The sequence below is a fragment of the Chelonia mydas genome, chromosome 8 (genome assembly GCF_015237465.2).
Source record: "Chelonia mydas isolate rCheMyd1 chromosome 8, rCheMyd1.pri.v2, whole genome shotgun sequence".
Classification (NCBI taxonomy): Eukaryota; Metazoa; Chordata; order Testudines; family Cheloniidae; genus Chelonia; species Chelonia mydas.
The window spans coordinates 43495128-43518909 of NC_057854.1; the positions used below are offsets into that span (position 1 = coordinate 43495128).

Here is a 23782-nt window from a genome sequence, read left to right on the forward strand (position 1 = left end):
TCTTAATTAGACAACTGTCCACGCTTGTTTATATTGCAGCTTATCATGGCCACGTCACAGTCCCCAGGGGCTAGCTGCAGCTCATCCCAGGTAGTTTTCTGTGCTATTCTAACACAGAGCCTCTGCCTGGTCATACAATCTTGCCCCTGCCATTCTTTATAGATTCTTATGCCATGCTTATCATCGTAGTATCTGAGCACCTTCTAGTAGTACTTTAAATGCTGTGCCTCATATGTGCTTTGTTCTCTCATCTCTCCCCCGGAGAAAAATTGTGTGTGCAGTGCAGTGCTTAGTTTTGGTAGGGTTTTTAATGTACATGTGGCTGTGTGTTTATATTAGAGAATACAGGTGAAGCGTTCCTCACCCTTGGAGTGGTATGGGATGGTCCTTAGTTCCTGTGGGATTTCTTTCCAAACTCTTGGACTCTTGAGAAAGTTCTGCCTGGCACACAGACAAACTTTACCTCAATTGTAAAGTGTTTTGTTGTGCCTGAGGAGTAGAGTTGTTGACCCCGGTTTTCATCCTGGATCTTTAGGTCATCTTTTCGATATTCTGGTTCTGAGCCCTTGTGCACCTTTAAGATAAGGATGAGAACTGGATATTCTAGGGGAAGTCAGCATAGAGAGCAGAGGACAGATTTGGTGGTCTTGCGGTATCCCGTATTGTTGAGAGGCACTGCAGTGTTCTGTACTAGCTGGAGTTTCATAGGGGCTGAGAGCTTTATGCCCAGATATGTCACATTGTTGCAGTCCAGCCAAGGGGTGGTAAAAGCATATACAACAGGGGCCAGGTCATCATCTGCCAAGACGGTGCAGAGTCTCCTAGCCAACCAGAGATGGTGACACAAAGCATTACTTGCATATGCTGCTAGGTAAGAGCCTAGGGTCAGGGAAGAACATAAGAGCCCTCCTAAACAGACTGAATCAAATAATTGTGAACCTTCAATCGGAGGAGACTGCATTGTGGCTGAAAGCTCTTCAGAATGCTTTTCTCTGCTCCTAACATCACCTCTGTCTTGCTCGGGTTCAGTTTCAGCCAGCTGTTCTTCATCCATGAGCTGATCTCATCCAAGCACTGGGCCATCTTGGTGGTACTGGTGTATGGTGAAGGATAAATAGAACTGTGTTGTCGGCATATTACTGGCACAAGAATCTATGTCCTCTTATCTGTTCAGATGGCTTCGTATAGGTGTTAAATAAGACTAGAGAGTGAATTGGTCCTTTTGGAACTTCTGTAGATGCAGCAGTGCAGTTTCCTGTTACTGTTTATGTCCCTACCGGATGGATTTAAACCATTTTAGTGCGCTCCCCTGGACCCATCATGTCTCTTAGGCAGAACTGCAGTATCTCCTGGCTGGCCATGGGGAATGCTGCAGAGAGACCCAGGAGGCTGAGATTGGATGTCTGCCCTTTATCCACTGACAGCAGGAGTTCATCCAGCAGTGCCACTGAAGCAATTTCAGACCCATATCCTGCCCCGAATCCAGATTGTGCCAGGTCTGGAATATTAGCTTCAGTTAGATGGCCTTTGGCTAGCGACGCTGTGAGCTTGCTAAGGAGTGGGAGATTGATACTAGACAGTGCCCAGCTAGAACCAATGTGTCCAGGGCAGGTTTCTTCAGTACTGGTCACACTATTGCATGCTTGAAGGAGGAAGGAAAGATTCCTTCTCTGACTGAGTCATTGGGTATTTTGGTCAGGAGTGGCACCATGAGTCTCTTTCATAAGCCTGGGGTGGGTTCAAGCTCCTTTAGGGTTTCCAGTCTTCCTTAAGGAGTGAATCTGCTTCACTCCCGGAATGCAGGCAGGCTGTTGTTGGTTGGGTACAGGTGGAGAGGGCCCATGTTGTTTGAGAAGCCGTTTGTAGTAAGATGAGGCCCTGAAACATAAGCCCTTGTATCAGAGGCCCAGTATAAGTCTAAAGCCTGAGCTAAAGTAATGGTCAAGACTTCGCTAACATAAAGCAAAGTTAAGCTGTGAGCCAGAGGCAGGCCCTGCTCACAGAAACTGGCAAGGAAAGAGCTGATGCTGCAAGAAGATACATACCTAAAAGGTACTGGACACTAGATATCAGAACACTCCAATACTTGCACGTTCCACACATATAACAAAGAACAAGCTGACCCATCCTAAAGACAGGGGCAAAAGGGTTATATGATGGATAGAGTTGTTTTGTTTGAAACAACATGTACAAGGTGAGAGGCAGCACCTTGCTACGTAGAGGGGTTGTACCTTGTTAAGTAGAGGGGTTGCACCTCAATATGTCAGGAGTGATGTGTAACTTGTTTGTACATCCCTGGGGCAGTGTCTTTGTCCGGCCTAGGGGGCAATGGAGTGTCCATTGTCAGGGAGCACATATGTACTAGCAGAACTGTAGACATCTGATCCGGGGAACTAAAGACTGTGTTTCGTTTAACAATAAACCTGGCTGGGTGCCTTCGTACCTTATTGGAGTCTGTGGTCATTGGGGGTTCTCTCGGGGTCTGCTGTGTCAGCTATCTGCGCAGAGCTGGGGCAGCACACAGAGGGAACACACGCACATAGCTGACTGTTATCCACATTGGATAGAGCAGAGCACCACACCAGTGGCATCTGACAAAACCGTTCAAATGTGAGTGATCTTTGTAGCACAGCAGGATGATTGTTCTTTGCAGCACTTAGTTCTGGGCTCTGGTGCAGGCTGTAAGCACTCAGGATTGATTAACCTGTTTACCACCCCGGATAGCTCCTTAGGGCAGCTACTATGGAAGCTCATAGGAAGATTCTCTTGATCTGTAATGCAGCCTCAGCCTAGGCTTAAAGAAATTCTTTCTCTCAGCCTTCATTTTCTGCCATCGTCTCTTGAGTTTCTGCCCCTCTTCATTTGGCACAGGATGCCAGAAAACCAAGGAGATCTGTGTAGGTGATGTGAGGGGAGGGGCATTGTGTCAGTGGTTGAGGCTAGAGTAGAAAGATAATGATTCACCAGATCCTTGATTCCTTGTCCTGTGAATGGAGTGCTGCTGTCCTTTATTAAGCTTTGGAATTTGATGGAGTGGATTGCCACTTCTCTTGGCTGCTTTCATCTGGAATCGTTTCACTTCATCAGCTCTCTCTATTTGGATTTGAAAACCATCTTTCTTCCTTGCTTGTACCTTGTCATTTCTTTAGCTTCTACTAAACATTTTGAGATGGCTTGCCAAGAAAAGCGTGATGTGGAAAAAAGCTGTATTTTATTAAGATAACTAATACTGCGCATGTAGCTTTAAAGATTGGGTTGGTTTTAATATTAAGGAAATTGTATCACTGGTGTGACTAAGGTAAAAATGATTCATGAATCTTTCTAACAAAAAATCATCTCCATGTCCCTCCCCTTTCAGGTCATCTACCTGCCTAGTCTTGTGGATAGAACAGCTGCTTCAGAGTAGTACTGACACATGCTATTTTCTTTCAGATACATATGTCTCTGTGACATTGGTTGGGTTGGAACAGACTGTGAAGTAGAAGAGAACGCATGTCTGTCAAACCCATGCCAGAATGGAGGAATTTGTGACAGTCTGGTGAATGGATACAGATGTACCTGCAGTAAAGGATTCAAAGGTGAACTTGAAGGATGACTTTTTGAGCTCTGTTGTCTTCCATTTTATTGCATCTTAGTGCAACAATCTTCTTACTAAACTAAATGAAACATGAGGGATAATCTCAATACCATCCTCTGAAATTTAAAATTCGAGTGATATTTGAATTGAAAACAATCTGATAATATAGGCATGATACAATTATAGGTTTGTAAGTCTATTACAAAGAGCAGGAAGTTTCTCTGTAATTATGGTTCAGACTTGTTCTCTATTAGAGCACCAATTTTGGCACTCCCTCTAAATTAAAAGCCCTTTCCACAGCAGACATTAGAGGTCTGACCTATGGCCTCCTCAGGCATTTTTCCTACATTGGAGGTGGTTCACACAATTAACTCTTGAGCAATGGGACTCATAAGAATTTTCACCACATTAACACCTATTAACTATTTCCACACCTCTTGTCTTAAAAGTGGCTAATTAACTTAATTGAAAAGGTCTTGACAAGGTTTAACACACTGGACTGGTTTTTTAACCAGAGTATGTGACTGGTGAATTAGGAACATAAAAATGGCCTGTCCGACAGTTGACTTTGAAGGTAACCAAAGCCCAGATAATTTAGGACTATGTCAAAAACACTTGAACCACAAGCTGGAAATGCATAGAAATTTAATGCAGACTACAGAGCACATGTTCTATCTCCAGAGCATTCAGTAAGCAGATGGTCTCATTCTGTACCCTATGAAGTTTTATAGTGGTTTTCAGGAGTAGCCCAGTGTGGAGAACATTGCAAAATACAGTCTTCCTGTGACAAAGGCAAAGATACTTGTGGAGATGGTGATATCTGGAAAAGTCATAATGTTCTTGCTGAGGCAAATGAAAGCACTCCTGACCATTTAGAGTGACCAGACGTCCCGATAATATTGGGACCGCCCTGCTATTAGGGGCTTTGTCTTATATAGGCAACTATATCACCCAGCCCCTGAAAAACAAAAGTGTCCCGATTTTTTACACTTGTTGTCTGATCACCCTGTGACCACTGGTGCTGTCAAGGGGCAGCTGTAGATCCAACCAGAGTCAGAAGCAGCCTCAGCATAGCGGGCTGGACTAGCAGACCTGTTGGAGTCCCTTCCAGCCCCACATTTCTCTGAATATGGTGAGCAGACTCAATCAATCACAGGAGCTTGTATTCTGAGCACCAGATATTTTTACCATTCCGCAGCAGTGGCATTTGCCACAGAAACGCATCCCTTGCTATGTTTCAGAGTAGCAGCCGTGTTAGTCTGTATTCGCAAAAAGAAAAGGAGTATGTGTGGCACCTTAGAGACTAACAAATTTATTTGAGCATAAGCTTTCGTGAGCTACAGCTCACTTCATAGGATGCATTGCTATGAAAGCTAAACTTTCACTTAAACGTTCAGTGTGTTGCACACAAAAATGAACAGCTTTTAAGAGTCTGCATGTGACTTGGCTTGGTTAGTTTCTTCTGACAATCATGTCACATACACAGACCTGGCCAAACATCAAAAAGGTGAGAAAAGAGGAAAATGAAAATGTCAGAACTGAAAAGTGTAGCAGGAACGTAATGCTAGCAGAGGAGGAAGTAAAAGGATGGGAAGTAAGAGAATAACAACAGGAGAGCAAAATACTAAAACTTTCCCTAACCCCCAGCCTCATGAGTATGGGGTCTGTCTGAGTGAATCCCCTCAGGTGCCAGGCCTCATGACTTTACCTACCTTGGAGGGAATTTTGCAGTTTTCCCTTTTTTAGACTGGGCCCTGAGCTACAGCCCCCTGTGTATCAGCTGTTGTTACGCTGTAATTTGGGCACCTGTCAGGAGTCTGTGCCCAGCAGTGTACAGTGATCAGACAGTCTTCTTAAAACCAAAGTATTGTTTATTTTTAGCCATAGAAACAAAACATTTAAGGAAAGGGATTTTAAAACAATAACCAGTCTGCATACACCTATCCTACCCAAAAGCTCCCCATCTCAATGTCTTCAGACACCCCCAGAGAGGCCTGTGTGTCTCAGGCTGGTTCCCCTGAACAACCTCTACCTCTCTCTTGGGGGAGAAACCCTTTTAAAAACAGCCAATATTCTTTTTTCTTCTGTGTTCCCACACTTTGATCTGTCTGGTGAAATGAGTCCTTCAGGTTAACTGGAAGATCAAAATCATCAACGCTCATAGCTCTGGCATTGTCCCTTAACCACTCCAAAGTGTCTGCCAGGTGGTAGTCATTCTTTTCCTTCCTGCTAAGTTTTTCCCTAAAGGCACTCTATTGAGTTAACACAATATAGAGATATAGTAAACATCCTAATAAGCAAGCCAGTTAAATATGGACCCTGACAATTGTAAAGGCACTCTGGGGCAAATCACTAATGAATTTAGTTTATGTAGTTAAAGCTGATGAAACTGGTTGTGACGGATTTGGAGCTGTTCATGGATACAGCATGTTGGCTTGGCTGTTAAGATGTTTACTCTCTTGGATTCCTGCCATCTGGGCAGGGTTATAAAAGGATAGGGGAAGCTGGTTCCTTGGTGGAAGTATGTCTCTTCTTCCCTCCCAGCTGCCTGAAGGCTGGGAAGCCTTGGAGAGTGGTTAGCCAGTAGTTTGAATGGAGATTTTTTTCTTTCTTTAAATAAAGCAAGTCCTGATGAAAGATGTGAAGAGCCCTGTAGTTGGGACTTTATTTTTCCATCCCTGGCTGCTGGATCTGCACATCAACTTCAATGGACACTCTTACGATACATTCATTTATACGGTCATATTAATTTGTCAGCACCAATTCAAAGGTTGCTTCTGTAGAAAACAAGGACATGTGGTAGGAGATCCTAACTCCTCTAATTGTGGATATTCCGTTACTAGGATTTTTTTATCCCGGACTGAATCTATTAAATGCTGCCATCTCTCCACTACTAAGTTGCTCACAGCCTGTCTAGGTCACCCAGAGGTTCCTCTCTAAACCTGCTATCTGCTCCAGACCCATCCCCCTGGGTGACTGACTGCTGTAGCCTCCTATCCTCTTTCCTCCTCCCAAAATACCTCAGACTCTTTGGGTCACAGTGATTTAACCACCTCTTCTAGCCAACACCAGGTAGAACAGCAGTGATCTTTGCCTCCTCCAGCATAGATTACAGTCCACTTCCCTCTGGATAATCCTTTGGGTTATAATCTCTTCATTCTTCCTTCTTAGTTATAACAAGCCCTTAACAATTTGCCCCTCTGGTTTCCTCTTGTAGGAGTGAACTGCCAGCTCGTGCTGTCTCCCTGCTCTCCTGATCCATGTGAGAACTCTGGAATCTGCCAAGAATCTCCAGAATCAGAGGGCTACACTTGCCAGTGTGCTGCTGGCTGGGAAGGTAATGGGATGGGGAGGGACACTCTTCCATTCTGAGTTTAAGCAGCAGCATGACTGCAGTTGCATCACTGGAATCTTAACCTCCAAGGTCTTGTTCTAAAACCTTTCTTGTTTCAGGTCAGAGATGTACAGTGGATATAGATGAGTGTGTGTCAAAGCCTTGCAAGAATCATGCTGTGTGCCATAACACTCAAGGCAGTTACTTGTGTGAATGCCGCCCAGGCTTCACTGGAGGAGACTGTGATAGCAACATTAATGACTGCCTTTCAAGTGAGTGCAAAATGGCTAGTTCTCTGAAACAGGCAATTTCCTATTTGCCCTAGAAACAACTTTGCTGTGGTACTGATGACTGCTATTGGTAGATGCACGTAACAGTTTCTATTATTATCCTTTATTTCAAACATGTTCAACTTTGTGAAACTTCCATTTTTGGAGCTGAAATGCCCTTTGCTTGCTCTCTGATGGAAGCTGGCTGTAGTATTTAAAACAGTAGGAGTTATGCTCAAGTTTTGAATTTAAAAGTGTAAAAATGTTCTACACACATTCATAAGGGACACCATCAAACTGAGATTCACATCTGTCTGAAAATGTTGTGCCTACTGAAGTGAAAGTAACGTCTTAGATAGCCAGAAGTAAAGAAACTAACTATACCGTCAGATTTTTCTCTTCCTGAACCCATCCTTTATAAACGACAGACGAACAGAAAAACACTTCATATTTTTCGGGAAGATTTGTGTTTAAAAGTTCACGTTTTACAGCTTTACAGAGCTGTATCATAAACTGAATTTTCTTAAATTAGTGAATTATTTTAAAAATTGACAATGTCCTTTTAAGAAAGTTTCATTTTTGCAGAAATAGCTCAGACAAATAGCAAAGAGCTAAGCTTTCGGGGAAATGATTTAAATGTATGAAGTTTCCAGATAGGGTTCTAAGCATGTATGGTAGTAATTAGTGATTCTCCAGATCCATCTCTCAAATGCTGTTGCAGAGACAGATTTAGCATCTCTGGTTCAGTCTCTTCTTTTGAATGCCTTCTTCTGAACAAAGAGATAGAAAAGAGAGTCAGTATTAATAAAATGTTATTTTGATTTGGTGTACTGATCTTGTAGACTTGTCTACTGGAATGATGGCTTTAGATGGTTAGCTCTGTCCCTGTCCTGGACACCAATGTAAAATGACACTTGTATATGCTACATTTAAAAATGTATTTGTCTTGCCTGTTTTGATAGTTATAAAATTTCTCTCAATTCTTAAGTATTCTTCCCTGTCTCATAGTAAAGTCAGGAGATTTGTCTAACACATATCCCTATTTATTAAAACACACCCAGCAAGGAATTAAGAGACTTTGCAAACTTCTCCAAATGAAGTGGGCTATGGTAATAATGAAAACTTTCCTCCTGTGGGGCCAAGAGTGTTTTTAACCCCAGAACCAAATAACCTATCCAATAGTGGAGCCAAAGTGATGAGCTGAGTCCCCTGAACTTGTTTGTAGATATGCTGGGCAGACAACTGAAATGTCCAGCTTTCAGCTGCAGTCATAAAGGGCTGGCTGCCATAGGCACAGTCCTTTATAGCTGCCAAGGGTCTGGCTTTTATGTCCTTGTCTCTTCAATAGTCCAATGAGCTTTAAATGGGTGCAGGTGTTCCCTCTTACACTGCAGACTTTAAAGATATGAAGATAATTCTCAAATAGTGAATCCTTGGATGCATATTGTGTAATCTTTAATTCCATAATTAAAGCCTCTGTTTTAATGCACCTGCACAAGAAGACAGAATACAAATTGTACTGATGTTTAGTATTTCTTCACTAGAGTTTCTAACTGTGCAGCCTTAATTTTGCTTTTCATTTTTGAAATGGGTATTGTGGCAACATAGATCAATTCCCTATTGTGCTAGGTACTCTCCAAATGTAACAAAGAAGTTCCTTGCCCCAAAGATCTTACAGTCTAAATATAAGGCAACAGGTGGATGCAGGCAGGGGAGCACAAGAAAACAGTGAGCATGACAGGCTGTGGTCTCAGCACAACAGCTGTCTAGCCGTTACATTTTTTCTTAGGAATAATGGCAAGGAGGGACTTGAAGGATGATGAGGTAGCTTTGCAGGCGGCTATGGGAAGCTCTGGCCATATGTCAGGGGCTGCATGGGAGGAAGAACGAAGATGCTTGATTGAAATTGTAAGAAGTGTTGTGAAGGCTGGCATCTTTGGCAGAGTGGAGGTGGGAGCTGACATCTCAATGGCATGAGAGATGAAAGGTTGGCTAGGGTTAGGCCTTGAAAGTGATGATCAGCAGTTTGCTTGCGATGGAAAAGGTTGAGCCAGTGGGAGGGAGACAAATAGAAGGATGAAAACTGATCTAGGAAAATGGTCTTTGCAGCAGCAGCACTGTGAATGGACAGAAGGGGGGCATTGTCCAGGCTGGATAAGAGAAGGTTGCAGGGAAAGAGTACCTGGACGAGACTTTTAGCTATTCTGATGGATAGGAAAGGGCTGAGTTGAAGAACACACCTAGGTTATGGATCTGAGTGACAGGGAGGTGTGTGGGTCTTTCAGTGCCCCTATGGGGAGCACCCTGCCTCAGTGGTGCTTCTGAGGGCAACCTTACCGCACTAGACAGCAGCATGGGTTATGCTGGATCAAATCTCAGCACAGATGTATTCAGAATCACAGTGTCTGAGGGAGGGGTTTTGTTGTCTAGAAGCCTGGACAGAGCGCTATTGGGACAGAGAAGCTACCTTTGGTTGTGTTGTCTGTTTATAGAAGTTTGGGTTGTGAGGGGGTAGGTTGAGATTTAGTGCTCATGAAGGGAATGGGACCAGAGCTTGGGCGTTGATTTTGTTTTGGGTGAATGAGAACCTTGTAAAATAAACCTAAATTCCCAGAAGTATTTTCTTGATCAGAGCCTCGTGTAAAGTTTCGCCCTTTATGGGATAATCCTATAGAATTAATGATCTGGAGGATGGCGTGGATTGCACCCTCAGCAAGTTCGCAGATGACGCTAAACTGGGAGGAGTGGTAGATATGCTGGAGGGTAGGGATAGGATACAGAGGGACCTAGACAAATTAGAGGATTGGGCCAAAAGAAATCTGATGAGGTTTAACAAGGACAAGTGCAGAGCCCTGCACTTAGGATGGAAGAATCCCATGCACCGCTACAGACTAGGGACTGAGTGGCTAGGCAACAGTTCTGCAGAAAAGGACCTAGGGGTTACAGTGGACGAGAAGCTGGATATGAGTCAATAGTGTGCCCTTGTGACCAAGAAGGCTAACAGCATTTTGGGCTGTATAAGTAGGAGCATTGCCAGCAGATTGAGGGACGTGATCATTCCCTTCTATTTGGCATTGGTGAGGCCTCATCTGGAGTACTGTGTCCAGACACAAGAGGGATGTGGAAAAATTGGAAGGAGTCCAGCGGAGGGAAACAAAAATGATTGGGGGACTGGAGCACATGACTTATGAGGAGAGGCTGAGGGAACTGGGATTGTTTAGTCTGCAGAAGAGAAGAATGAGGGGGGATTTGATAGCTGCTTTCAACTACCTGAAAGGGGGTTCCAAAGAGGCTGGATCTAGACTGTTCTCAGTGGTACCAGGTAACAGAACAAGGAGTAATGGTCTCAAGTTGCAGTGGGGGAGGTCTAGGTTAGATATCAGGAAAAACTTTTTCACTAGGAGGGTGGTGAAGCATTGAATGGGCTACCTAGGGAGGTGGTGGATTCTCCTTCCTTAGAGGTTTTTAAGGTCAGGCTTGACAAAGCCCTGGCTGGGATGATTTAGTTGGGGATTGGTCCTGCTTTGAGCAGGGGATTGGACTAGATGACCTCCTGAGGTTCCTCCCAACCCTGAGATTCTACGATTCTATGAATTCAAATTATGTCCCTGATATAGATTGGGTCAAAAAAGTGTGTAAAAAGGCACTTGTTTTTGAAATTGTGTAGCCCTTTTGCATAAGTGCAGCTGAACCTGGCCCTGCCATGGTATTTATATATCCATTGTAATACATAGTGTGTTGTTATTGCAGATCCCTGCCAGAATGGAGCTTCGTGTGTGGATGGGGTGAACTCTTTCTTATGCACCTGTCTGCCTGGGTTTCAGGGGGATAAGTGTCAGACAGACATAAATGAATGTCTGAGTGAACCATGCAAGAATGGAGGCACCTGCACGGACTACGTCAACAGCTACACCTGCAAGTGTCAGGCAGGGTTTGAGGGGACCCACTGTGAGAACAATATTGATGAGTGTACCGAGAGGTAAGTATATGTTTAAATATGGAGGGAGGGAGAGAATAGAGACAGAATGCTGTCCAGTGGCTTAAGGTAGTCGTGTTCAGGAACAACCCTGGGGACTGCTGTTTTCCTGCCTGGTGGTGCTGGGACAAGCTTGAGCCTCAAAGACCACGGATGCTTGCCTAGCTTGTGCTTGCAAGAAGGCTATGCTCTCCAAAGGTACCAGCTCAGATAGAACTACACGTCTGGGTCTGTGCTTATTGTGCAAGTCCAGGTGGCAAATCCCATAGTTCAGAAGTTTTGGCCCACTGTTACCAGTTACCAGTAGGTTGTGCGCCTCGTGCATGTGGGTGTGAATATCGCTCCCTTCCATTTTGTGATCAGTTCCTCCTTGATTCCGCTCAACAAAGGAGCTTTGGTTGGTGACCCGGTTCCACAGGGAGACACACTTCCAGTGCTGTTGCATTTAGTTAATCTTGTCTCTCTTGTACTCAGCTGAGAAGCATGCATCCTAGTATATTAAGGGAATTGGCTAAAACTTATTGAACCATCCACTTCATATTTTTGAAATACAATGGACTACTGGGAAGGTACCAGCCGTCTGGAAAGCAAATGAGTTTACATTTACAATGGAGGTTTATGCATAAGATTGCCACATGTGACTGGGTTTTTTTGGTTAGGATTGCTTTATTGGTAGAATTACTAAATTAGTGGATAAAAGGAATGTCATAGATGTAAAATAAAGTATTTGCCACTGTCTCAGTGTAACCTGAAAAATTAATTCAAATTGTCTTGGATAGGATCACTGTTCTATGGATTGAAAAGTTAAGACTAAACAAATGAGATTGATTAACCCTGTACCAAGCTGGGGGGCGGGGAAGGTTACTGGTGGGATAATACAGACATTGGGGGTGGGCCTGATGTTTTTTAACATGTTTGTGAGGAGGGAGTTTACCACTATTGAAATGTGCAGATGGAGCTAAAAGGAGTTGTCAATACTGAGGAAGACAGGGAAAATACAGACTGAACTAGAGAACTCAAGGTTACGGGCTGAAAACAGTGGAAGCTAATTAAAAAATAGAGGCACTATTAAGAGCTTATGAAGAGGCAACTAGGAGGCTTGGGACATAACTCCTCAAATGTTGTATCTGGAAGGGTGTAAGCATCAAGGAGAGGAACTGAGTAGAACTAACTTGGAGTAATGGGACCAAAATTAAGAGAACTTAAACTGGGGGAAAATCTTCCTGAGAGATGTATTAGTCAGCAGTTTCCAAACTTTATTGGTTCATATACATGTGAGATTCTCCTCTGGTGTTATCTGGACCGGTGATCTGCTAGGTCACTCCAATCCTTGACTCTGGGAGCCAGCCTTACCCTGCTCTGCTGTGAGAACCCCCCCACTCCTGGGCTGTTCACGCACAGCCTCTGGCATGTAAGCTGCTCCTTGGATTGTGCAACCGAATGACACTAGCCAATATCTCTGGCCTCAGACACAACCCTAGGAACCTCTGTCTTGCAGTATCCAGTTATGCTCACTGGATACTGCAAGCTTATATGAGTTCATCAATTTAACAAATAAATTGACATATACCAGGCTTCTTATCCCAAGAGGAGTCTCTGACATGTTTCAAACCAAATGCACTGGTTTAGGTAGAATAAACAAACAAATGTATTAACTATGAAAGATAAATTTTAAGTGATTATAAGTCAAAGCATAACAAGTCGGATTTGGGCAAATGAAATAAAAGCAAAATGCATTCTAAGCTGATCGTAACACTTTCAGTGCCCTTACAAACTTAGGTGCTTCTCACTACAGGCTGGCTGGTTGCCCTTCAGCCAGGCTCTCCCCTTTGACCAGCGCTTCAGTCGCTTAGTGTAGTGTCTGTAGATGTAGGTGGAAGAAAGAGAGAGCATGGCAAATGTCTCACCCTTTTATCATGTTCTTTCTTCCCTCTTGGCTTTGTTCCCACCCCCTTTCAGAGTCAGGTGAGCATTACCTCATTGCAGTCCCAAACTGTCTAAAGGAAGGGGGGTGACTCACTCGAGAGTCCAACAGATCCTTTTGTTGCTGCCTAGGCCAGTGTCCTTTGTTCCTGTGAGGCTGGGCTGGGTTTGTCCCATACCTGCCCTGATGAGATGTGAACTGCCTCTCTGTTCTTGGAGAGTTTTTGCCTGGGCTTATTTTAAGCCATAAGGATACATTTTCAGCCTCATAACTACGTACATGAAATTATAACCTATAAACTTACTATAACATTACTGTAACAACAATGCTCAGTGCATCATGAGACTTCTGAAGACACCCAACATGACAAACTTTGCATTGGATACCACACAATCATTTTACAAGGATGAACGTGGGGGTGCTGGGTGTTCCCCCGAGGTACAGAGTATCACAATGCCATCTTTTTTAAAAACAAACAAACTTACGTTTGAAGTACCACATGCAGATTTTTCCATTTTGTGGACATTTATTTTAGCTCTTCATAAGTGTGACTTTAGTATTTCCAGACTGTGTAGTAAAATAAATGCCTAGGGAAGCCTAAAATGTTCTATTATGACATCATTTTCAAGCCCTTCAGGTTGTTAGACAGCGAATCAAAAAGAAACACAATGAAGCAGCCATTATTATTACAATCCGCCATGATTATTATTATTATTTCTCTTTTGTGTTACTGAAATTGCAAGAAACAATCAATACATATTTGTCATATTGATATATTTTGGTGGTGCTACTGAACTACATCAATGACTTGATTTTTTAACTGTATAATTTAAGTTGGAAGTTTATATGGATTATTGTTGGATATGGGCCAAAATTCATTTTGCTTCCCGTTTTACAAAATTTAAATCAAGAAAAATTACAAAACATGTTGAGTAGTTCTCAGAGAAGACAAAAAAGTAAAGGGTGTGCTTGCCTCACGGAACATAGCTGCTTTGTCAGGGGAGAATTGTGAGCTTCAGCCGAAGGTCTGGTGCTACACTGAGGTTCATCCTATACTTTGTGTTAATGGTGATAAAGGTAGAAAAAAGTCTCACATAGATACATAGTGCTGAAGGGCATAACAAAATTTCAAAGCTCTGCCAGAGCAAAGTGCCTCTCTCCGGGCTTGTCTACACTACGCAGCTTTTAGCGACAAAGTCACTAAAAGTCAGCATGTGTGAATGCTCCTTTGCAGTATTTTGTCGGCACTTTTGCCGACAAAATACATCCAGCGCTCCTGCCGACAAAGCCACGTTCACACTGTCACTTGCGTCGGCAAAACTTTTGTCTTTCGCGGAGGGCTTTTTTAAGTACCCGTGAAAGACAAAAGTTTTGGCAACAACTGTGCAGTGTAGACATACCCTCTTTTTCAACCAAAAGTCACAGAGCTGCACTTTGTTGAATTTGAGTTTGAATGCACCATCACATGACAATCACCTCTTCCTTTCCCTTTGCTGAGAAGCCACCTGACAGGGTATTGTCTTGTATTGAAAATGGGTCCCAGATCCATTTCTCACTTGTTACACTGGTGGGAGAGTTTTCATTAAACTAGGTGACCAAATTCAGGCATTTTTCTCTGATCTCAGGAGAGAGGTCAGGATGAATTTTGTGGAGAAGTTTTTGATGATCGCTTCCCAATTCATTTCTCCTAACTGAAAATAAGCACAAGTTCAACACTCAGGTTTTAATAAAACCTTTAAAGCCTAATCCAGAATCACTATCAGATTGACAGGCATTTTTAGCAAGTAGTGCCTCACAATGAATACAGCAGCAAGTGAACTTAGCATTAGGTGCCAGTTGAATTTTTCCAAAGCACCGTGACCAAATTTCCCAGTCAGGGCGTAAGGTCTGTCAGAGCACACAAATGCAATTTTGCCACTCTACACCATTTGCTATGATAAACTCATTCAGTTTGTTAAATTTCTTCTACCATTGAACATCTTGATAGAGATTCAAAAAACAAGAATTCTTTAACGGGTGTTTCTGATTCAAACGTGATTCAATCGAAAAAAGTTGGAGGCATTGGAGGGAATTTAGAGAAAAGCAGCAAAATTAGTAATAGGGTAGATAGGCAAAAGGCATTGATTTGAGGAAAGTTCAAAGGAATTACATATGTAAAACTTGGCTAGGTGCAATAAAAGTGACTCTGTCTACAAAACACAACCGAAAGCTGTGTACACCTGGGAAGCAGAGGTATTACTGAGGAGTAATAGAATCAAATATAGATGAGGAAAATTTAGGCTAATAAGAGATTTAACCTTCTTGAATAGTCTTTCTAGACAAGCAATGGAATCCTTATTGCTTGGGTTATTTAAAACTTCAGAGGCCAGGGCTTTGTTCTGCAAATGTAAAGTAGGGGTCACTCCTGTGTGTTCTGGGGTCCATAGCCAGATATTGCAGACTCAGGGAGCAAAATATGGTTTGGTGTCCCCGCTCCCCAAAGCACACATGGTGCTCTCTGGTTTGAGAAACCTGCCTCACAAACTTGTCTCTGATCAGCAAAATAGACTGAGCTTCAGTCTAAAAGGTGACTTGGTACTTATACACTGTGATCTACATGGAGAGGAGAATACGAACAGAGGGCGAATAAGAGCCAGTTGCTTGGAAGCAGAAGCTAGATAAATTCAAACTGGAAATAAGATGCACCTTTTAATGTGAGGGTAATTAACCAGGAACAATTTATCCAGGGATATAGTGGATTCTCCATCACTTTGTCTTTAAATTGAGATTGGGTGTCTCTCCAGAGAAATGCTTCTAGCTCAGCCAGAAGTCATGGGCTTGACGCAGGAATCACTTGGTCAAAGATGCAGAGAGTAAGGCCAGAAGAGACCAACCATTATAATCATCTAGTCTGACCTCCTGTGTAACACAGGCCATAGAATTTCACCAACTCTAACCCCACCACCATGAGAACTCTCCTCTGCCTAAATAGCACTCGTTCCTCTGTATTTTGGTCACATGGTTACACATTGGTATGGAATGCTTCTGCCCACGCTGAACCCTAGTCTCTGGAGAACTAGGCTTGTGGCTCTAGCACAGCACAAAATTCACAGTATGGCAAACAGTGGAGTGGACTGACAAAGCCATAGTAAGTATGCTGTAGGCCCGCCAAGGGACAGAGCAGATGATCCAATCCAGCTGTTTATCTCTCTATTGTCTGTATCCTATACAAAATCTTTGGCTGTCGGTTAACTTGCATTTTGTTGTAGCTGAGTTTTGTTTTCATGCTTATTTGTTTTTCAGTTCTTGTTTCAATGGAGCCACTTGTGTGGATGGGATCAACTCCTTTTCCTGCCAGTGCCCGGTGGGGTTCACTGGGGCCTTCTGCCTGATGGAAATTAATGAATGTGATTCCCATCCTTGTTTGAACAAAGGGACTTGTGTGGATAGCCTGGGGACCTATCAGTGCATCTGTCCCTTGGGTTACACTGGGAAAGACTGCCAAGTAAGTGGCATTGAGTTCAGACTGTTACAGCAATTATTTTGTCTGGTCCGTTCTCACTTAACATTTTCATTTGAACTGTTACACAGCAGAAACAGTGTACAGCTGGTGTAGACACGGCTCACTGTGTCTAGTACTTTTTGGGTAACAAAGCCCACAATTAGCTGTAGTAACTATGTAGTAACTTTCCTGGTAACTATGCCCTAGTCTACACTGCAAACTTATATTGGTATAACTATGTCACTCAGGAGCATGGATTTTCCACACCCCTGAGTGAGGTATACCGACCTAACCCCTGGTGTAGACAGCGCTATGTCAATGGGAGGGCTTCTCACATCGACACAGCTACTGCCTCTAGGGGAGGTGGATTACCTACGCTCTCCATTCGCCATAGGTAGCGTTTTCACGGGCAGTTGCGCCGCTGCAGCACTATAAGTGTAGACAAGCCCTATGATAGATGCAGTTGTGAGATCTCAAACAAACTAAATTTTTCCACAAAGAGCCAATCAAGGTAATTGAAACAAACATCCTGTCTGGATCACAAACAATCAAAGGAACTCTTGTACGGGAATAACTGACATGATCATCCAGTACGTTAGATTCAGTAAGACTAAAATAGCACAATGAAGCAGTTTTGAATTCAGTAAGTGGGGTTTCCCATTGTACAGTACCTGTAATAAATGTCAAAGCTGCTGCTCTGTTCTGCAAAAGATTCAGCAGTGATTACCAAACATCTCTGCATGAATTTGATTTAACATGACTGAAGTTTAAGGAAGTGGTAGGAAGCAAGCAATTGAACTGAGTTAATCAAAACTGATCACGCTGATAACATTCAAACAGTGTTTGAATTTTACTTCCGAAAGGATTCGTGCTTATCTCAGTCTTGCCACTCAGTTCTTTTAAGTGCAGAATATCTATTTGTATTAGTTCAAAATCAAATGTGTCATTGAATGAAACTTGGCTTATTGACATGGATGTAGAGCACTAACTTACATTCTGCCAGTAAGATATTTGTGATGCTACTGTAATTGAAACATAGCCATAATGCCTTAGGTCTCTGTTCCAGCCTTGCAACAGTGAGCTTCAGCATTGGCTTCATTCAAGAGAAGGCTGCTGAGCTCTGTCATTTATAGACAATCTGAGTGTGTCATAAAAACTGCCAGGCAAAGACTGCAACTTCATGAGAATTTTGCAACTTTCCCTTATGCTTACATGGCTTTGTAACACCATGAGCAATTTTTGGAACTTAATATTAGGTATACTGCTTGACACTTAACCTAGCAGGTTGGCTGCAAGATGCTGCCAATTAATAAAAAACAAAACAAAACCCCAACAACAACTGATTGATGCAAGATATTTAGTCAGACATGAGAAATAACACAATGATGGCTACAAGCACCCACACAGGAAAATATGCAATACTGTTGTTTGTACATTTGAAAAAGAAAACACAACATGGTGTCCAATAATGCAGAGAAGTATGACAATAAAGCCTTTGCCATTTACAGAGGCCATGAAAATAACATGTAAAAGATGAGAACTTCTCAGTCTGAACACCTGGTGTATGGAGTCTCTGCACGCTACTTAAAACCTCACCAAGAAGCCTAGCATTAAAGATAGTCCCAAAATACTGTAAAGTTCAGTAGTTCCTCTGCTTCCATCATGTACCTTATGATTGGTTGGAAAAATACTTAATGTTCCTGCTTCCTAATGTTACTGGTAGACCTCTGAGGAAATTTGTTTCCACAATGAACACAAGGAGGAGTTTGATCATATCATAACATGCATTGTATATGACAAGGAACTCTAGACTCCCTGAATTTACTAACTCCATTGAAGAGTATAGTGGAGAAAAATGATTCTCCAAGGGGATATGTCTACAGGCTGCAGACATTATAGTTTGTCTCTGTGGAAAGTAGGTTTGATATAATTAACGAAGAGCTGGAACAGCAAGGACTAAATAAAAGGAATGAGAAGCTATAGAAACCAGTATGTTATGTAACCAATAACTCATTACAAGTGCAAAAGTCACAGATTAAGCCCAGAAAAGAAAGGGCTAAAACACGGATGAGGGGATATAATCCTGAGTTCATTCCTTTCTTTAATACTCGATGATCCAGATTTCCCTCCCAAATCTATCTGAGAAGGAGGCTGACATAATTCACATCTAGGTGCTGAGAAAGCAAATAAGCTGGTAAAGGTGTATAGTCGTCTCAGATTGTTGTTTGGAGTGGTGGTGTAGCCGTGTTGGTCCCAGCAGAGCTCTGTGTAGCTCCAAAGCTTGTCTCTTTCACGAGTAGAAGTTGGTCCAATAAAAGATATACCTCATCCACCTTGTCTCTATTGTTATCTCAGGACAGATATGGTGGAGTGGTAAGCCTAATTAGTTGAGTGGGAATTCAGTTGTTTTGTGTCTTTCATACAAAATTGCAAATTCTTTCTTTTGAACAATGCATTCCTTGTTTATGTTTAAGAAATCAATAGGCCCAGTATTCTTTGATCCTTTTACCAAGAGTGTGGAATGGTGGGGGAAATTTAAACTAAACTGCAGGAAAGCAGGAGAATTCAGAAAGAATGAGCTCTTGCAAAGGGGGGAATAAATAGGCAGGGGAAGCTAACGAGGCAGGTGGTGGAGGCAAAGAGCATAAATGACTTCGACATCTCACTTCCCTCCTGGAAAAGGAGGAAACTGGGGGGCGGGGATTCAGTGAAAAATGTGGATTCTGGGATTGTTGACTTACTGAGGCTTCCTGTTAATGTGAAGGTGGGAGCCTGGGAAGAGGCAAAAATGATTCTCCAAGGGGTTGTATGTGAGAAACATTGTAGCAAATCATCATTGAAATTAAATCTTCATACTTCCATTGGTAATGTTACTTCTCTGTCCGCCTGCTCACTTTGCTGATGGCACGTATCACCTTGGTTCCGTCAGGGAGGGTCCCGGGGGAGAGCTCAAAAGTGGGCAGCATGCTTCCTTTCTCAGCGCCTGGAGCATCCTGGACAAAGGAAGCATGTAGCTGAGATTAGAGTACCCTCTTGGGGCAAGGTATCTCTCAGGTTTCATCGAGAGGAAGACTCAGGCAGGTGACACTGTCCCAGTCTGGCATAGAGGGGCGAAGTTGAAAAACTGACATTGCACACGTTGTTTGGATTCAGGGACTTAGAGACTGGTCCTATCAAGGAGTTGGCTAGCTGGCTGGAGAATTTCCTTTGCAGTGCCTTCTCCAACCTACTGCTTTGAATACTCTTTTTGTACTTCTCAGTTGTTTGATCTGTTTTTTCAGACACTCAAGGATCTGTGCAACAAGTCTCCCTGTAAGAACAAAGGCACATGCATCCAGAGGGGAACTCAGTCTCAATGCATCTGTCCATCTGGTTGGACTGGCGCCTATTGTGACGTGCCCAACGTCTCCTGTCAGGTGGCTGCTTCACAGAGGGGTAAGTAGTGCTCTTCTGTGTTTGTAGCAAACAGTAGTTCTCAAAGTATTGTCATTGCGGATCTCCCCTCCTGAGATGCATTTGGAATCTGGGACATTTTGGCCCTTATGGGGCCACAGAGAAGCAGTATTAAGCTGTGGAAGGCTCTAGGTGAGGTTTTATAAGGAGATATGGCCCCCAGACACCCTCTGTCCCTTCCACCCATTGAAGCATTAAGTCCAAACTCCCTCTGATTCCTTCAGTTTGTTTACTGAACACTTTTCTTCTCCCTAGTTAGGGACTAGTTCTCAGGGAAAGCTACAACAGCTCACACTACTCTAAGTCTGTGTTCAGGGTTTCAGTAATCTCTGTTCCGTAAGGGCTGCTCCTTTGAATGCTGTTGGGCTAATTTGTTTTTGTGCCCTTCTGGTGAATCCCCAAAAGACCAAGTTGAAACCCTGCCCTCCTTGTAGATGAGAGGTCTGTTACATATATGATGCCTTAAATATGTGGTTAAGTGATATTGGTCAGTAGATGCTTCGTCTGCCTACAACTTTTGGGCCCATACTCCATTACCGAATTCAAATGATGCAGATGGAAAAAACCTGATGTAAATGGAATGTGCTGCAGAGTCTTCCTAGAAGAGTCTTCTTGGAACAAATCCAAGGCTGGGTCCAAGAATGTCTGGAAGAGGCATTCTCAATACAAGGGGTGAGAAGGACTTCTCCAGCAGGTGATGAAGATGGGGTGGAAACCAGTCTTTGCAAACTTAGGTTTATGTACATTTTAGATGCAGAGACTCAACAAGTGGTAAATTATCTAGTGATATGAATAAAAGTATCCAAGCTGGCATTGTTAGTCATTGTCTGCCAGGGGGCTAGTGGCAGTGTCCTGTCCAGAATCTGGGTGATTCTTTGTCAGGGTGAACAGTCTTGTTTTAAAGAATCGTTCCTGGGATAGAAGTTTTGTGTAGGTTGAGTCTAGCTGTAAGTATTCCCAGGTGAACTCGCGACTATGAGGGCACTTGGGAGCTTTTTTTCTGAAATGTTGCTTTGAGATGGCTGCTTACTTTGCTTAATTAATTTTTATTCTAGGAGTCCCCTTAGACCAATTGTGTCAGCATTCCGGCATTTGCTTTAATGTGGGAAACAGTCATCGCTGCCAGTGCCGCATGGGCTACACTGGCAGCTACTGTGAAGAGCAGTTGGACGAATGCACCTCCAATCCATGCCAGAATGGTGCCACCTGCAGTGACTATCTCGGGGGATATCGGTGTGAGGTAAAGCTGGATGATGCATAAGGGACAAAAGGAAGATGCTTAGCTCTTACTCACCTTCATTTTCATTGTACAAATCTTCACTCACATCCTATCATTTTCACTGTGATCTGTTTCCCATAATGGTTACCAGGTCCTTTGCAAGTGTATCTGATCATTTTCCAAACAACACTGAGACCTGGGGCATGTCTACACTTGCCATTTAAAGTGGCAAAAGTCCCTTTTTTGCTCAAAAACCATGAGAGCATCTACACTTGCCAATGACTTTTTGCAGTGAAACTCAGAAGTTTCACCACAAAAAGAAAACCACCTCCATGAGACGTGTACAGCTCTTACCGGTGATGCTTTTGTGGTGATGTGCAAGTGAAGACACATTCTGCCTGTTTGCACAGCTTTTAGCCTCCGGAAGATATCCCACAGTGCCTAGGTGACCACTCTGGCTAGCAGCTCTGCTGCTAGGTAAACAGACATCCACCCCTCCCCCTGTAAAGCCCCGGGAACTTTGAAACTCCCCTTCCTGTTTTCTTGGCAAGTGCTCACTTATCTGGCCAGGTGACAATGCCTGCTCCAGAGAGCAAAGGATCCCCTGCCTGGAGCCATGCTGAGCTGCTGGAGCTGATCAGTGTTTGGGGAGAGGAGACTGTGCAGGGATCCAGCATGTCCCGCGATCACATCCCCGCTCCCCTTCCCACAAGACCCATTGTCAAACTGGAGAGGGCTGCACTGCGGATAGCTGCCCTAGAGTGCAGCTCTCATCAGCGATGGAAGTGCTGCTAATGTAAATGCTCTCTGATGCCTGAGGAATTAAGTGAGTACACAAACCAGCGCTTTACTTTCACCGGTTCCCTATCACCAGTGAAACTTACAGTGCAAAAACTTTGCAAGTGTAGACATACCCTTACTCAAGTTGTGTTTGGTATGCACAAGACATACCCAAGACAATTACCTGAACTGTAAGCAATTAAAGAGCAGTGTGTGTCCCCTCATAGGGTAGAGGAAGGTGTTGGGCCCTTTTTCCTTCTAGGGGAGAGTAAGTGCCATGTTAATGACATTTTCCGATTATATTTAACGGGAAGAGTTCTATGTACCAGTTAATCAAAGTCCAAAGAGCTCTAAAGCTATTAGAAATGTGGTCAAACAGCAAAACAAGGTTTGATGTGGGGAAAAACACAGCTAATACATCTGAAAATAAGTTGAAACTTGGATACTGGCAGGGAGGGAGGCAACACTTCAGAAGGACCTTCCGGCAGTATTCAGTATAAGGCCATATGGTAGCTAGTTACTAAAATGTTATGCCCCCAGGGGAGTGGATTTCTTCACCTCTCCCATCCCTAACTTTTGTGATTACATGAAAAGAAACTAGAACATATTACAAAATTTCCTATACTCATCTTGCTAGGGAAGTGGGGTCCACTTGCTTCCCAGGTTGGGAAGTGCCTCCAAGTGCTCTCCCTGACCTCTATGGCCAATATACAGGGCTGTGTAGATTGATTCCAGAGGTTATTGTGTCCAACCCAAATTCCCAGGCCCTTGAGAATGATGGTACATGCAGAATCTTGGAGGCACGTTTCCTGAGGGGTTTGCATTTACATAACACTTAAAACACAAGTCAACTTCTACAGCAGCTGAATCTAATCAGGAGTTCCATGGGTGTCATGTGAGATTCTTGTATGCAATGTAGTTGTAGCAGTGTCAGACCCTGGATATTAGAGAGATAAGGTGTGGGAGGTAATATCTTTTATTGGACCTGAAGAAGAGCTCTCAAAAGCTTGTCTCTCTCACCAACGGAAGCTGGTCCAATAAAAGATATCGCCTCACCTACCTTGCCTCTCTCATGTGCATTCTGTAAGCTGTCCACAGGAACAAGATCATTCGCTTTCAGACGTTCAGTGGGGAGTTCAGTAGTTCCTTGGTCACATTCTGTGCTTGGTTACCTCTGCTGTCCCACTGAAATCATTGATGTTGCACAGCAACAGATGAGGGCAGCATTTGGCCCACAGAGTATTTTGTCCTGTTTTAGCCTAGGGTATGTCAGTCTCAGAGTATGCTACTGTGTTCATTCTGGGTGAAGATTATTTACACTTGTTTGGTTTTTATACCGATAGTGTGCGCCAGGATACCAAGGAGTCAACTGTGAGTATGAAGTGGATGAGTGCCAGTTCCAGCCCTGCCAGAATGGAGGAACCTGCATTGATCTTGTCAATCATTTCATGTGCTCCTGTCCACCAGGAACTCGGGGTAGGAAACTCAGCAATTATGTAAGAGTCACTTTCTGTTCTGGTAGACTGGCTTTAATGCCATAGAGTCCCCAGGGCTTATTGTACTTCCTCGTGAAGAGGGCTGTAAAGTCAAGCACTCTGAGTGCCTGAGAGAGACAGACATCTTCCCTGTTACCTTTAAAAAAGGAACTGGATAAATTATAACATCAGAAATTATTTTAACCAGGATGGTATTAGCTGTGTAAAAAGTGTGTTTAGTGCTTGCATAACTCCAGTGTCCTTTCTTCTTCAAGTTCTTAAGATTTCAGCCTC

The 23782-nt window shown here is 43.3% G+C and overlaps 1 protein-coding gene across 1 annotated transcript in view; it reads left to right on the forward strand.

Annotated features, from left to right (window-relative positions):
- NOTCH2 (notch receptor 2) overlaps positions 1-23782 on the forward strand; it is a 135222-nt gene that overhangs the window by 90414 nt on the left and 21026 nt on the right. Inside the window, exons 14-21 of the mRNA XM_037906217.2 lie at positions 3433-3578; positions 6795-6914; positions 7031-7183; positions 10931-11159; positions 16363-16564; positions 19843-19996; positions 21070-21254; positions 23357-23489. Of these exons, the coding sequence (XP_037762145.1) occupies positions 3433-3578; positions 6795-6914; positions 7031-7183; positions 10931-11159; positions 16363-16564; positions 19843-19996; positions 21070-21254; positions 23357-23489 (1322 nt within the window). The remainder of the gene's footprint in view (positions 1-3432; positions 3579-6794; positions 6915-7030; positions 7184-10930; positions 11160-16362; positions 16565-19842; positions 19997-21069; positions 21255-23356; positions 23490-23782) is intronic.